Source organism: Ziziphus jujuba, chromosome 6, assembly GCF_031755915.1.
Source record: "Ziziphus jujuba cultivar Dongzao chromosome 6, ASM3175591v1".
Lineage (NCBI taxonomy): Eukaryota > Viridiplantae > Streptophyta > Magnoliopsida > Rosales > Rhamnaceae > Ziziphus > Ziziphus jujuba.
In genome coordinates this window covers 11,270,912-11,285,533 of record NC_083384.1, presented here as the reverse complement: position 1 = coordinate 11,285,533, position 14,622 = coordinate 11,270,912, and the positions used below count along the sequence as shown (strand labels likewise).

At 35.2% G+C, this 14,622-nt stretch overlaps 2 protein-coding genes across 5 annotated transcripts; one reads left to right on the top strand and one right to left on the bottom strand.

The window, feature by feature from the left end:
• Positions 1–2: 2 nt before the first annotated feature.
• LOC107430841 (RNA polymerase II C-terminal domain phosphatase-like 2) lies at positions 3–8,066 on the bottom strand. Of its 4 annotated transcripts, none has more exons than XM_016041712.4 (16): positions 7,542–8,066; positions 6,906–7,376; positions 5,948–6,158; positions 5,421–5,578; positions 5,249–5,319; positions 5,060–5,165; positions 4,866–4,955; positions 4,547–4,688; positions 4,065–4,429; positions 3,871–3,928; positions 2,780–2,913; positions 2,654–2,707; positions 2,136–2,232; positions 1,345–1,505; positions 613–692; positions 3–361 (listed from the first exon to the last, which is right to left on the bottom strand). In XM_016041712.4, the coding sequence occupies exons 1-16, from the start codon at positions 7,809–7,811 to the stop codon at positions 289–291; spliced, it is 2,541 nt and encodes an 846-aa protein (XP_015897198.2). In that variant the 5' UTR covers positions 7,812–8,066; the 3' UTR covers positions 3–288. The 4 variants fall into 4 exon arrangements, 2 of the variants coding, with proteins under 2 accessions (XP_015897198.2, XP_015897199.2); XR_001582580.4 differs by having other exon boundaries at positions 304–361; positions 1,090–1,505; XR_001582581.4 differs by lacking the exon at positions 613–692 and having other exon boundaries at positions 1,090–1,505.
• Positions 8,067–11,630: 3,564 nt separating this feature from the next.
• LOC107430830 (clathrin light chain 2) lies at positions 11,631–14,045 on the top strand. The gene is made up of 3 exons (XM_016041692.4): positions 11,631–12,123; positions 12,285–12,438; positions 13,330–14,045. Exons 1-3 carry the CDS (start codon positions 11,741–11,743, stop codon positions 13,705–13,707), a joined length of 915 nt encoding a protein of 304 aa, XP_015897178.3. The 5' UTR covers positions 11,631–11,740; the 3' UTR covers positions 13,708–14,045.
• The last annotated feature ends 577 nt before the right edge of the window (positions 14,046–14,622 follow it).

Below are 14,622 nucleotides of genomic sequence, written 5' to 3'. Positions count from 1 at the left end.
ACTTGACAAAAAAAAAATTCAATTATCTATACGGAAGCCAAGGCGACTGAGTACAAAGTGAGGCCAAATTCAAGCCCTCGATATCTCCTCCTCCTTAAGCAGGAAAGCTTAGGGCAAAATCAAAAAAATACCCCACCCTTCCGCAGCGAAATTACAAGTCATGTTTCACCAAATGTTGTTTTTGGTGTTGGCTAATCTTTGGGCTCCAAAAACCTTCTCTCTTTTTGTTTCATTTCTTCCCGATCTTCTAGCTGATCATGAATCGTGATCTCCATTCTTCTGTTGCCACTAGGACGATAAATTCTGCGAAATTCGGTGTAATTCTTCCTTTGATCGTTTATTGGAAACAGATTGTGGTAATCTGGAACAAAAGAATACTGTAATCAGAATCCAACAGTAACCATACCATGAATTACGAATTTCACAGAGCCATTCTAGACATGGAAGATATAATAGGAAACAAGTTGTCTACAGTAGACAACTTGTTAAGAGTGTGTTTTCACTACTATTTATATAAAGCTTGTGAGGAACAAACGACTCTCACTAACTGGCACTGAGATGTGAAAGATTGAAGATTGAAAAGAACTAACATTATGTTATTGTTACATGTACCTAGGGGAATTGGCACGCTTTTGTACTTGGTGATTTACTACTGCAGGGGAGGATGCTCTCTGATGTTCAACCTCTGCAGCCTGAAAAGTATATTTAATTAAACATATAGGGATGCTTTAAGCAACTGAGAGCCAACAACTAATATACAACTATGTTTAGCTCCTACAAATCTACTACTCAAGATAGATGGGAATCATTCATAGCACAGAAGCTGCACTATTTACTCTAGGAAAATCGTTTTCAAAAATCAACTGTAAGCCATTAGTGAAACAAAACCACCAGCATGACCTTAGGTAAGTAGGAATTGCCTCTTTAGGGGGGAGACTAAATTATTGACCAATTGGACAACACCACGACAAATGGTTAGTCAACTCTGTAAATATTGAAAAATAAATAAAGAAATAAAGAAAATAGCTGAATCACTTGGGAATACTTGGATAATGGGTAGAAACTATGGACTGGCCACCAAGCCCTTACCTCTTAAAACAGGAAATAATGAAGCCTGGACTAGGCAGCAGTAGCGGACATGAAGCCAGCTCATTCCCCATTCATTGTTTTAGCTATCACATCTTGGTGCGATGCAAAATCCAAAAAAGGAGTGGTTCTCACCAGATAACCACTACCCCCATCAGGAAATGTCTTGCCCACATACCCCTTATCCAAGCATCACCTATGTATTTTGAACACAGAAAAGCAAATTAACTATTGAAAGCATCATCAAGAATTCCGCACCTCAGGAGCACTTTCCTTGGGCAACTCATCTTCTTTAAGTAGTTCAGTCGATCCAGGATCGATAATGTCGAACAGAAATCCATTGTCATTTTCAAGAGAAAGTTTATCAAAATCTTTGTCCACAGCTGCTGAACGAGGTGCAACATACGCTACATATTTTTCTGCAATTCCATGCACAACAATACTCAGTCTTCTGCACCCTTTTGAATGGTTAAGTTCTATGTAATTGCTCCTAACAACCCCCCCACAACAACCAAAAAATAAAAAAATAAAATAAAATAAAATAAAAGGACTGGAAGAAAGAGAAAAACTTATTGAACTCTTTTCTATTTCATTTTATTCATACATATACAGTCAAAAAATTAATCTTCCATTGAGCACGTATTTAGGCACATCACCATCCTAGATCACATTAACAAACTTAAGTTCCACGAAATAAAAAAGCAGCCCAAGATCTTCAACCTAAATACATCATGTTTCCCTATAACATCTATAATCAATGTTTCCCTATAACCTCAGAATAGACTCACATCTATAATCAATGTTTCCCTATAACCCACCAAGAAAATACACCATGCAGTTCCTTTACCAGTCAAGCTCAGCTCTCTCGTCAATTATTCCACGCATCCCATTCAACCCAACCAAAGTTATGAAGGTGACCAAGCCCCAAAGTTCCTCAAATGCAGAGGTGGGTACATAGTAAAATATAAAAAAAGTGGGGCTAGGACTAAAGAGCTTAACACCCAAAAAATGTAATTATGAAAAAACAATTAAATTAAGCAATAGTTTACCAGCCAAGCTGTGAAGGGCATTCTCAGCAGCTTGTTGTTGAGCATCCTTCCTAGTCTTACCCATTCCAACACCTATCTTCTCGCCAGTGAACAGAACCTATACCAATGAGTCAACAGTAAGCATATACAGAGTCCAAGAACAGCTCAAGATGATTCCTTTATATTTACAAGAAAATTGACTTGAAAAAATTTATTAAGAAACATTAACTTCAAGTCATCAATAAATCAAGAAATGTCCACCACACCCAAAAAAACTGCAAAAGTAAATAAAAAATAGAAAATCAAAAATAAAAAATAAAAATGACTTCTCTATTTCTCCGCAATTGGATCATCATCATAGTGAAAGAAACGATTGAAAATGGATTACAGCTTTTTCACAAACACCATCTCAAAATGAAAGTAACAATTTAATTAATTATTTGATCATCAAGTAGTAAAGATAACACAGATGTGTATTTGAAAGGAAGAAAGGGAACATGGTAATAGAGAAAAATAGTAAACACACGAATATCACTGACCTCAACAGAAAACTGCAAATCCTTGCTGGTGCTTAAAACAGACCTGAACTCAACCTGGAAAGTAAGAAATAATATAGTAAATCTCCACACAGACAAGCAAGGCACTTATATTCAAGCAATTTGAACCTTTGAGCAGCATCTTCGTGCAATTTCCTGCAGTACTCCAATAGATAAAGGGGATGGTAGCGGGTTTGCTTTTCCAGCTTCAGGTTGAGATTCTCTACTGTAAGATGGTGCTTGGTCCTTGGAGACTCCAGCATCTGCATGAAGCAACAATAAGCAAGAATAAAAACACGCAATTATTGGTCATCCAAACAGCAAACAAATATACATAAATAATAAAAAGCTTTTCAGTGAAGTCATCTCATCAACAATACTATCCAAGAATAGAAGCCTGATGTACAAAAACAGATGAATTTTTCAATCCTTAAAATTCAATGAAGAAATGCTTAAGGTCAAGCTCACAAAATGAAAACTACAATTGAAGAAATAAGTATTAAGAAGCAGCAGACGGTGCAACTACAAGAAAAAATATAATTTTAATGGCAAGAATTAAGATTCAAATCAATGGTAGGATAAGTCACAAGAAAGTGAAATATATACTAAATAAGCTTTTGAAGAGATGATAAAGTAATCCCAAGTCTTACAGAAACAATGATAGAGCAAAATTTTTGTCAAAATCAGATAAGATCATATGGTGGGGCACTTTCTTAAATGCAGGGGTGAAAATTAACTTAAACCTTATCGAAGATAAATTTGAAATGATCCATAAATAAGTTACAAGGAATACCAATATACCATACCGTACATGATTTGACATTCTATGGCATGGTTAAACTGTTTTGACCATCAATAAACAACACCATTAAGTCTAATAAGCACCAAATCATTTGTCCATGCATCTTAACAAATTTATTTCATACTTCCAATTGCACGTCTATAACTTAGCCAGTGAAGCCTTGCCCACAACTTGTGAATGAATAAGATGCTGGCACCAATGTCTTTTGCACCAAGAGTGTATAAGTATGTTTTCCTTATAAATGCAAATTGAATTTTGCTCTTATCTCCTTTCATTGTGTGCATCAGCAAGGAACTATTAAGCTATAGAAATTTTCTTAATAATTTTGAAGGACGTGCAACTCATTTAGCTTAGATCAATCCAATAGTAACCATTTTTTGACATACAAAATACTATAGAATATGATAAATTCACCTACCCAACGGCGGACTGGCTTGAGGAAGATTTTGTTTCTGTAAATCATGTCCACTGTATACCTGCAGGAAAGCATGTTTAGCAGATACAAAATGTGTTTTGGAGTGTAACAACAAAAAATTGGTGGGGGAAAAAACAAAAAAGGAAGGGGAAAAAAGGTAGGTGATTTAGGAATAATGTCGAGAAAACTTGAACAACCTCCTCACTCTTCACTTCCGAGGTTTGTGAGAATAAACTAGGAGCAGCAGGGACTGGGGTTGTATAAGAAGAAGAATTCTGATGAGCTCTCTGCCTGTCAGATCTTAATGCATCAGATTCTTTAATAAGCCCTGAAGATCGGTTATTTAGATGTCCTTTATTCACATCATCTTCCACCAACCAGCCTCCTTGTGCCTGGACTGCAGTTGCTGAAGGTTGTGTTGGTAATCTAGATAGAAGTGGCGGTTCACCTACACTTTGATTCCTTAAGTCTATATGCTTCATAGGAAGCAGTCCTCTCTTCATGTCATAATCACGATCAGAAAAGCTATCTCGTCTAACAGGAGGTCCAAGTAAACCTGGTTCTAAAACATAGCCAGAAAGAAATTAAAAGAAGAAAGCATATGATACACAAAATAATACCATGTATCGAGTTTTCAAATCCAAAAATTACAAAAGATTATTAGAATCAAATTCCATACTCTGCGAAGGCATGAGTGGTCTCACAGATGCAGGACCTGTGGCATTTGGAAAAATTGCAACAGGTGACTGCAAGGTTCCAGATCTCAACTCCACATTATTTGTCATAGAATGAGCAGTCAAGTCTATAACATGCCTATCATCCTGAATAGAATAATTGAAAAAAAAAAAAAAAAAAAAAAAGCATGTTAACTGTCAGTTGCAAATAGAAACGGCAGCAACAATTAAAATCTCCATTCTAACAGGAAAATTTTCATACCAACACCCTATCAACTACCATATGATTATTCTGTAACCATAATATTCAAAATGAAAACTTACAGGTTGGTTCAATCTCTGTTCAACTTCAACACCATTTATTCCTTCACTAATAGGAGCATTAGTATTGCCATTTGGTACAAAACCAGCATCCTGACCATAAAAAAAACAGCTTGATTGATACCAGCAAAAAGTATAGGCATATATGCTAACATTAACTTGAAAATCAAGAGTCAATGTTTTTTCAATTCATATACCTCTGACATTAAGTAGTTGCTCACATCAGGAGAGGGAGGTAAATTCATCACATCATCCTCATAAAAAATTTCAGAGATCCTTCGCAATAAATTCTCATCAAATTCTCTGGGACAGATTACAGAAACCAATCCTTAGGAACTAAAAGTTATAAAACCAGCAGTAATCAAACAAATTCTAACTGCTCTTACTTGAAAAAATAACCTCTGACATTGCATGCAACATTTCTTGCTACACAGAGGACGGGAACAGCATTTGCTGTCTGTTAAGGGGGAAAAAAGAAAAAAGAAATTAAAAAAATTAAAATGAAGCAAGAAAATAAATTTTATTGGTAAATAATCTGATGAAAAACTCAATTCATACCTCCGCCTGAGGAGCATAGTAAGGAGTGAATGCTGGAACTACATGAACACGAGGTTGATCCTTATCTTCCCAAACCTTCGAACGGTCATCAATAACCATTGCCATCTTCGAATGGCACATACCATCTTGGAAGACACTAGTTAAAGATTTCCTGGATCCTGATATGTTAAAGGCAATAATAAGAGGGCTAAAGTTCATTCGAAGAATCCTGTTTGAAAAAGAAAGACGGAAGGCTGGCACACACATACACATATATACTAACATATGAATTAACTTATGCAAAAACATCTATAAACCATAAGCAAGAACCTCCATTATGTGATGACCCAAAAAAAAAAAAAAAAAAAAGGATCCTTCATAGGTAAGTGCCCTTTCATATGCTGCTGAATATCAATAAATTCTTAAAACTAAAAAGAATTACAGAATACATTTCACTTATTCATGGAACAGGTAATTTATATTGCAGCTAGATTTCATTTCAAGCATGAGTGGAAGTCAGAATATCCTCAGAAAAGAGGAGTGCTTGCCTGATTTGACACAAACAACACGGTCTAGGAGTTGCTTTGAACCTATCAGATGTGCGCCAGGGTCAAGAAGTCTCCACATTTCTAAGGCATAATCTCTTTCAGCCATGGTACAAACATAAACTTCAAACCTTTTTCGTCCTTTTGCTGTTAGATAACTTCTCAAATCTTCCCATGCAGGTCGCAACCTCACAAGCACACTAGTATCACGGATCTGCATTGAGAAATGTACTTAGCACTATATGACGACGTGAAACGCAATGCAATACACTGGATTCACAAGATACAAACACAAGTATGCTCAAAATATTTTACGCACTTGGCTAGAGCTCCAACAATATCATGGTCCTTTGGAAAAACCAGTAAGAAACAGCACAGGTATAACTTGAACAACATTGTTATTACTTAAGAAGTTTAAAAATCATTGAAGTTTCTCACTCACATTGTCCTAAAAGATAATAACTAATCTGTAGAAAATAAAGACAGAAAAAGAATAAGCACTGTGACATTAGTAGGTACTCGCCATCTCTAAACAAGAAAAAAGTAATCTTCAAATAGCTCTAAAACTGGAATAGGCACTTGATCTGCTTTTAGCTAACATTATTGCTTCACCGGCAGCTAATCAATTTCCTTACAGAAAAAAATCTTATATTTTACCAAATATTTTGTGCAAGGTTCCAGTTATTGCAGATCAGATACGCCCAAAAAAATAAATTATTATGGAAATTTAATCAACCTATTGAAGGCATCGGTTTCTACTGTCGAATTACGGTCCATCTCTCTCCTATTCTTACCATGGTGCATCCCTAATAAGTAGTTGACCTCCATCAATCTAAACTAGACGGCTTTTTATCCAAAAACCCAACTTTAAATGAAAAATAATAATAATACTAAGAATATAAATATAAATAAACAATTGTAACAATGTCAAATCATAAAATAGCTGTGGAATATTTCTAACCTCGGGATTGATTCGAGTGAGAACAATATTTTTCTCTTGCAATCTAATTACAGGCCGGACAATTTTCTCATGGTTATCGGAAACTGGAGGAACCTCTTCAAGTTGAACCTTCAACAACTTTCCATTATCCATGACAGAATCACCCTCCGCATACTGCTTCAACAGCGCTCGATCATCAATGTACCGCTTTAGTTCAGCAGACATTCCAGATAGACGCAGTGGATCAGTCTCCCGCTCAATCCAACCTCGTAGAGCCTCGATTCTATCCTCGAAAGATTTCATGGTGTTCGCAACAATTAGCGTCTCATCAAGATCGAATACGATTGCGAGGCACCGCAGATTCAGCATTCCTAAGGAAGCATTGTATAAACCCCCCGGAACCGAATAGCACCAAAAGCAAGGAAACTTCTTCTGCTTACTGGGCATAGCCACTAAGTGAATCTCTTCGTCTCCAACCAATACTACCGCCGTCTGTAAACACCAATCGAAACCATCAATTACTAATATTAATTTAATTTATAGAAATGACTTCACCAATAACGACTTCTGCTACATTTTCTCGGCAACCAAACAGGAAAGTCAAGGTAAAAAAGAAAAGAAAAGAAAAAAAAAAACTAAATTGACTGGCAGTGAGACCTTGAATTCGTAGAAACAAGAGGCATGTAGACGGATCAAATGAGGCTGTTCAACAGGCAAAGAAGATTCGAGCTTGCAACGAACAGAAAACGAAGAAATTGTTTGGAGAATTGAAAGAGGAGGGCATCGTTCGCTCTGTGGCGATATGTGATGGATACGAATCTCGTTGTTTGGGAACTGGAAATTTTGGTCCGTCGCCGGAATTACATCAAGTTCTCCCAAACACAAGTCGCCGTGATAGACCACGGATTTAAACCCTAAACGATTCATTCCTCTCTGAACCAATCTTGAGGAGGACGTGGTGGAGAAAAGAATGAAAAAAGTGAGACACGTAAATGTCTATAAGATTAGGAGGTTTCTGGAACTTTCTACTATAAGATTAGGAGGTTTCTAGAACTTTCTACTGTGACATTCCAGCTTCGCTCTATATTTTCTTGCTCTCCCAAAGAGGACCTTGTTATCGCCCTCACTCTCTCTCTCTCCCTTCCTCTTCCCCTCTCCCTCTCTCTAAGTAAGCTTTCAAACAATGCAAGTGACTTCGTATTTATAGACCTCAAGGGGGGGCTAGGATTCCCTTTTTATACCGTTGGTTGTCAATAATTACGAAAATGCCTTCCTTGTAAAATTCTATTTGCCGTGCTCCAGCTTGTGCTTCAGGTTTCAGCCGTATACCGTAAAGAAAATATTAATGTCTATGAAAATATCAAAAGTATAAATTTATACTGATATTAATATTGATAGAAATATTCAAAAATTATAGAAATTGTAAATTTTTAATTTAAAATATAAATTTTAAAATATAAAATAATTAATATAATAAAATAATATAAAAATTTAATAAATAAAGTATAATAATAATAAAATATAATAAAATACTTATCCAATTAAACATATATACTAAAATTTTATATATTATATAATAAAAAAATTAATAATATTATTTATTTATTTTTAAATAGATAAAATCAAATTTATTAAAAAAATAAATAAAATTAAATTAAATACTAAAATAAAAAAATAAAAAGATATGTATTAAAATACTGCATATAAAAAAATAATATATTATTTTTTATGTAATATAATATTATAATATTATTTTATTATAAAATATTATCATTTTTTTTCTTTCTTTTTCCTTCCCCCACGTGGAAGAAAGATTTCTTTCTTATCCTTTCTTTTTCTTCCTCTCTTCCCTACAAAAAAAATAAAAAATAAAAAATTCTCAATTTTGGCCCTCTCCCTTCTTTTATCTTCTCTTCTCTTCTCTCTGTGTATCCTCCCATCTCTTCCCCTTTAGTTCTTCTCCGGTCGATTACCACAAACCAAATACACACACAAATCAACACAAACACACCCAATCAGTCCACCCAACATATCCCAGAAATTTCCACCTTCTCCCATCGACAACCGATCGATCTTTCTATCTTATCCACCCAAAATCCGAAATCTTCACCGACAATGGACGATTTCGTCGACTTCCATCGATTCCGGCGACACATCGACAACACGCGTGCAAGAAACTTCTTCCCTCCCCTGTCGGTGTCGGACGGGGTCAACAACGGAAACTGTCGTCGACATTTCCACCGTCTCGACGATTTTTGCTTTCCTTGCGGTACATACTCATGCCCTTCTCGGGAAAAATGGACCCCGATACTTTATACACGTGGCATTCTAGTAGGCCCCTTGATCTTAGCGGACTCACATTTTCTCGTTGGATTGTTTTTAATTTTCCTACGTACAATATTTATTATATTTTAGTTAAAATTTAATTGAATTTTAAATTTTAATTATATTTATTATCTTGTACGTTGAATATTATTTTGTTATGGAAAAGTAACCAATCTAAATGCTTTCATCTGGATTAAATGCATCGTTATTATTCTCATAATATTTTCAGACAGAGAAACAAACGGGCATAATATTCCATAAGTATATATCCTGTACACATATTCTTTATAATTTATGGTAATTTTCTTCTTTTCGTTTTATATAGTATTCTTCATTTACGTTTTACTTGATTTTTTTAATTAAATATTCTTTTCAACGATATGTTGCATCCATAAAATATTTTATTCTTTTCTACTTAAGAAAATGCCATACCAACTTTTCCTACATTAAGGCCTATCTCTCGTGTAGATAATGGGCCCCCATTAACTTTTTATGCTATTGGGCGTCATTAGATTTCTATTAGCTTGAGGCACAAATCTATATACACCGGAGCCTCAAATCAAGCATTCAAGCTGTCCCAATATTCTGTATATAAATCTAGCCCATAAATGGTCTTTGTTTGGGTCATTTTAGTACTGCGTTCCTCATGCGGTTTTTTTGTTTTTGTTTTTTTCCCTTTTTTTTTCTTTTTTTCTTTTTTTTTTTTTTGTATTTTATTAAAGGATAGAAGCTCTTTTGTTATAGCTATTTTGTGGCAATGAAGGTGAGGGATTTTGATTTCAACATCTTTTTTTCCCCACTTTTTGCTACTAATTATCTCAATATCTTCTGCATTATAAAACAATTATTTTACCACTTCGGTATACCTAGGGATGAAAAAATAACAATAATAAATTGTTTAAGCTATTTTAATGTATATATTCTTTTGCTTATAGGTGGCTCTCTAACTAATTTGGACAGTTTTGTTATTTTCTTCCTTTTGAAAAAATTATAATTTCAAAATCAAAATAATTCATGTATCGAATGAACATCGGTGTAATCATTATATATATATATATATATATATAGTTTATTTTTACTAAGAATGAGTTATGGGGATTTGTGAAATCTTTTATTTGTGCATGTACTTTTATTTTCAATTAAATTATCTTATGCTATTTTAATTTTTTGTTTAAATATATATATATGTATATATATATATACACGGTGATTAGCTATAGATATTGATAAAGACATCAGTGTGAAAATATAATTAATATTTTATTTTAAGGTAGCAAAAATTGTAGTGCCCTATCGAATATAGGAATTTATTTAAAAATCAATTATCGTTGTCATATATTCACCAAAAAAAAAAAAAAAAAGTATCATTGTCATATGACAATTGTCACAAGGCCAAATATATGATTAAAACAAATGACCAATTACTATACCTTTTTTTTATATTTATTTTCGGTAAATTAGGCCACTTACTATACTTTAATTGTAGTGCATTTATTATATCTTTCTTCAATGGGGAAAGATTTATGCCAACGATATAGTTTTTACTTATTTAAAATTATATACTTTATATCATTTTAAATTTAAAAGTAACAGCTTAAGCATAGTGAACTAATGATATTAATTAAAGAAATCCTTGCATATTGTAAATATATATATATATATATATATATATATATATATATGTATAGTATATATGAAGTGGTCAATCATAAATTAAATTGTTAATTTGTTATAAAATAACTAAAAATATGTAACTAAATATATGATAGTAAAATTTTTAATGCAAACCTCATTGCATACCCTTATGTCATGTTCTTACATTAATTGCTTGTAGTTTAAGCTTATTAATTTATTGTCAGCATAGCTTTAAATTGTTGAGAGAACGTGTTCTTACTCAGTCTCAGTGTCATTTAATCTATAGTTTGTTATGTTCTATCAAGATCGATTTGGAATAAAATATTTTGACTACATGCTATCATGAAATTACAAACAATTCGATTTAATTAATTTAATATGAATTAAATTATAAAACAAACGAAGAGAATCGAATCTCAAAATGTTATATGAAAATGTGCAAGTCTACCATAAGGTATGTACTGCGGTCACACTGGAACACTACTCAGCACACATATTCCACACAACGACGCACAGTTGAGTCGAGCCAGATGCCATGCAAGTGCAGAACATTCGAGGCGGTGGGGACAACAGAAAAAGGAGGTGGCGCTGTCTTTTGAGGGCAGAGATCAAATGCTTCCCATTCTATGCTAGTCAAAAACGTGTAACGTGATTATTGGTTTACTGGGTCGCTAGCAGCCGATGGATCCAATAGAAATTGACACCGTGTTCGCTCTGCCGTGGACATCTTCGCGCGAAACCCTTAGTCAGTCATCGCGATTCCTTTTAAAATATACCAAATGGAGGCCCGAAAGACATTCAGCAAAGCCGTGGTGCTCGGAGAGAGAGAGAGAGAGAGAGACAGACAGACAGAGACAGACAGTGAGTGAGTGACTGGTGTTGGATTCGGAAAAACCATGTCATCGTTCGGTTCCGGGTCGACCCGTCCGTTCGACGACGACGGTTACATCGGATACGATCCTCGCCTACCATCTCAGCGATTCGACTCGTTCTCCAACTTCGATGCCGACTCAGTTAAGGACTCGACCGCCGGCGAATCGTCACCAGTCTTCGGCAGCCAATCTTACGGCGCCGGAGACGACGTTTTCTCCTCTCAGCAGATTCCGGATACTCCGTCTCCGCCGTCGATCTACTCAGGCGGCGCGGGGTTCTCGTCGTTCTCACCGGAACAGGACGGCAAGAGTATCGATGAAGGTTTCGGGGGATCCAACGGTCCAATCTTACCGCCACCAGCTGATGTGGAGCCAGAGGAAGGCTTTGCTCTGAGGGAGTGGCGGAGGTGATTATTACTTCTTTGCATTTCTTTTTTTTGTCAGCTGGTTTGCTATTGATTTTTTCTGCTGGTCTTTGTATGTGAAGGAGGTGAAGATTCGAATCTGTGATGTTCTTTATGTTTTCGATATGATCTAAATAAATACTTGTGTGAATGAATTTTGGCAGAGAAAACGCGATTCGATTGGCAGAGAAGGAGAAGAAAGAGAAAGAGATGTTGCAGGAGATAATTGAGGAAGCAGAGCAGTTCAAAATTGAGTTCTACAGGAAACGACAGGTTACTGTTGAAAACAACAAAGCCTCTAATAGAGAAAAGGAAAAGGTGATGAGCTAACCAGAGTCTTAAACATAAATTTGCTTAATTTTTCAATATTTTAATTTATGTTTCTTTAATTTGAGAAAGTTTGATCGCATTTTTCTAGTGTTGATGAATCGAATTGTTGTTAAGCTGCTTCCTCATGCATGTAAATGTTCTGAAATCTATATGTATAGTTTGGAAGAATCATTCGAGTATTAGAAGCTTAAGTTACAATCCTACTATAAATTTTAGGGGAAAAAAATGAAGAAGAAGCTATGTTATTGATATTTTATATTTCTCTTTTTATCAGAAAAAGAAAGGAAAAAGAAAAAAATGCCCTCGTGCTCTGTTATTGCAGTTTTGGATCTTATAGAGAATAAGAAGCTTTTAGATCTCTGAATGGGCTGGTCAGAGTTATCAATTTTCTCCTTATTGGGAAGATTTTTTTCCAATTTGTTCAGTGATTTGTACAAAATATGTCTCACATGCCAATCTTACAAAAGTTAGAGGCAAAGGAAATGTGAAAATATTTGTTACTCTTTTCTTTTGTTTCTCTCTTATCCATGTTTTTCGTGCGCACTGGCTGCGAATTTCATGTGCAATAATGACTTCAATCCAACATGTAATGGTGAATTACTCATTTAAATCCTTTTGAGGTTGGCCACCCAAAGGGTTGTGTTGCTTCATGAAATACATGAGCTCTAATATACTCGGCAGTTGGCACCAATCTTTTAAGGCTTTTTCAAGCAAATTTACTACCTTGAGCTTTTGGTGTATCATGTTGGGTGTTATCTTAGCTCTGCATCAAGTCTTTGTTTGTTTGTCAAGCAGTCTCCACAATGCTTTTTTTTAATTTCATTGCTGAGCCAGCCGACCATACAAGTACTTTAACTCACTTTGAATGTAATGTTTCAGCTTTTTTTGGCAAATCGGGAGAAGTTCCATGCAGAATCTGAGAAGCATTACTGGACGGCAATAGCAGAACTCATCCCCCGTGAGGTTCCAACGATAGAGAAAAGGGGAAAGAAAGACAAAGACAAAGAGAAGAAGCCTTCTGTAGTTGTGATACAAGGACCTAAACCAGGGAAGCCAACTGACCTCTCAAGGATGCGCCAGATACTAGTGAAGCTCAAGCACAATCCCCCACCCCACATGAAGCCTAAACCACCTCCATCACCAGAACCTAAGAAAGATGCTAAACCTGGTCCTTCTGCAACTACTTCAGCTGGCACTGAGGCTGTTCCTCCCAAAGCTGCTAACCCAACAAAATCTGAGGCTGAGGTTGCTGCTTGAGAGTATGATCACCATTTGCTTGATATGCTTATAAATGTGAAAGGTTGTTAGCTTGTGTTTCAGAGAGGTTAAGCTTGTTAATCCTAGTTATGATCTTTGGAAATTGGTGTTTCTGAGCATGTTAGTTAATAGAGTATCTTGCAGTCCTTTATCAATGTAGAAAGTTTTATATTCACTGTATTTATTTTGGTGTTTTAACGTTTTTGATGCCTTTAGTGTTTTTGCTCCAAATGTAATGTCCTGAATGCCCCACTCAAGCCAAGCTTATGTCTCCATCTCTTGGGCCAAGCACTATAAGAAGAAAAGAGCCTATATATATGTATATATATTTTTATATATTTCGGTGAATATGTAGCTTACATTACATGCTATATAAGGGATCAGTGACTATCATAAGTTTGTCTTGACCTTGGTGCGGTGTCTAATCAAAGGGTCTCCGAACGTCAAAATTAACAATGGTCGGCTGTCTTGATAAGATATCCAGCCAAGAAGTCTGACAATCAACTAGAAAAACGTTTGATCATTTTTGGACGTTTAGAAAAAGTGTCTGATCGGAAGCATAATTAATTCACAATTTTTCAACAAGGTCGTCTAGAGTACTCTCACAAAGATGGTGAGAACCATATAATTCGGCAAGACTGGAGGATGGTTTGGTGAAGAGATTTGATAAAGTTCGAACAGATAAGACTTTTCCATGATGAGCCAGATCGAAACTGATCTTTTTTATACCTTTTTTTTATTTTTTTTTAAATTTTGGTAATATAACCATCTTCTTTTTTCTTTTCATTTTTTTTTCCTTTTTTTTTTTTTTTTCTCGGGAGAACTCTATATACCAAGTTTTGAGCAGGCCCAAATTGAATAAGTTTTGGAAATAAATAATGGGAGTAGATTTTGGCTCTAACCGCACTCTTTCTT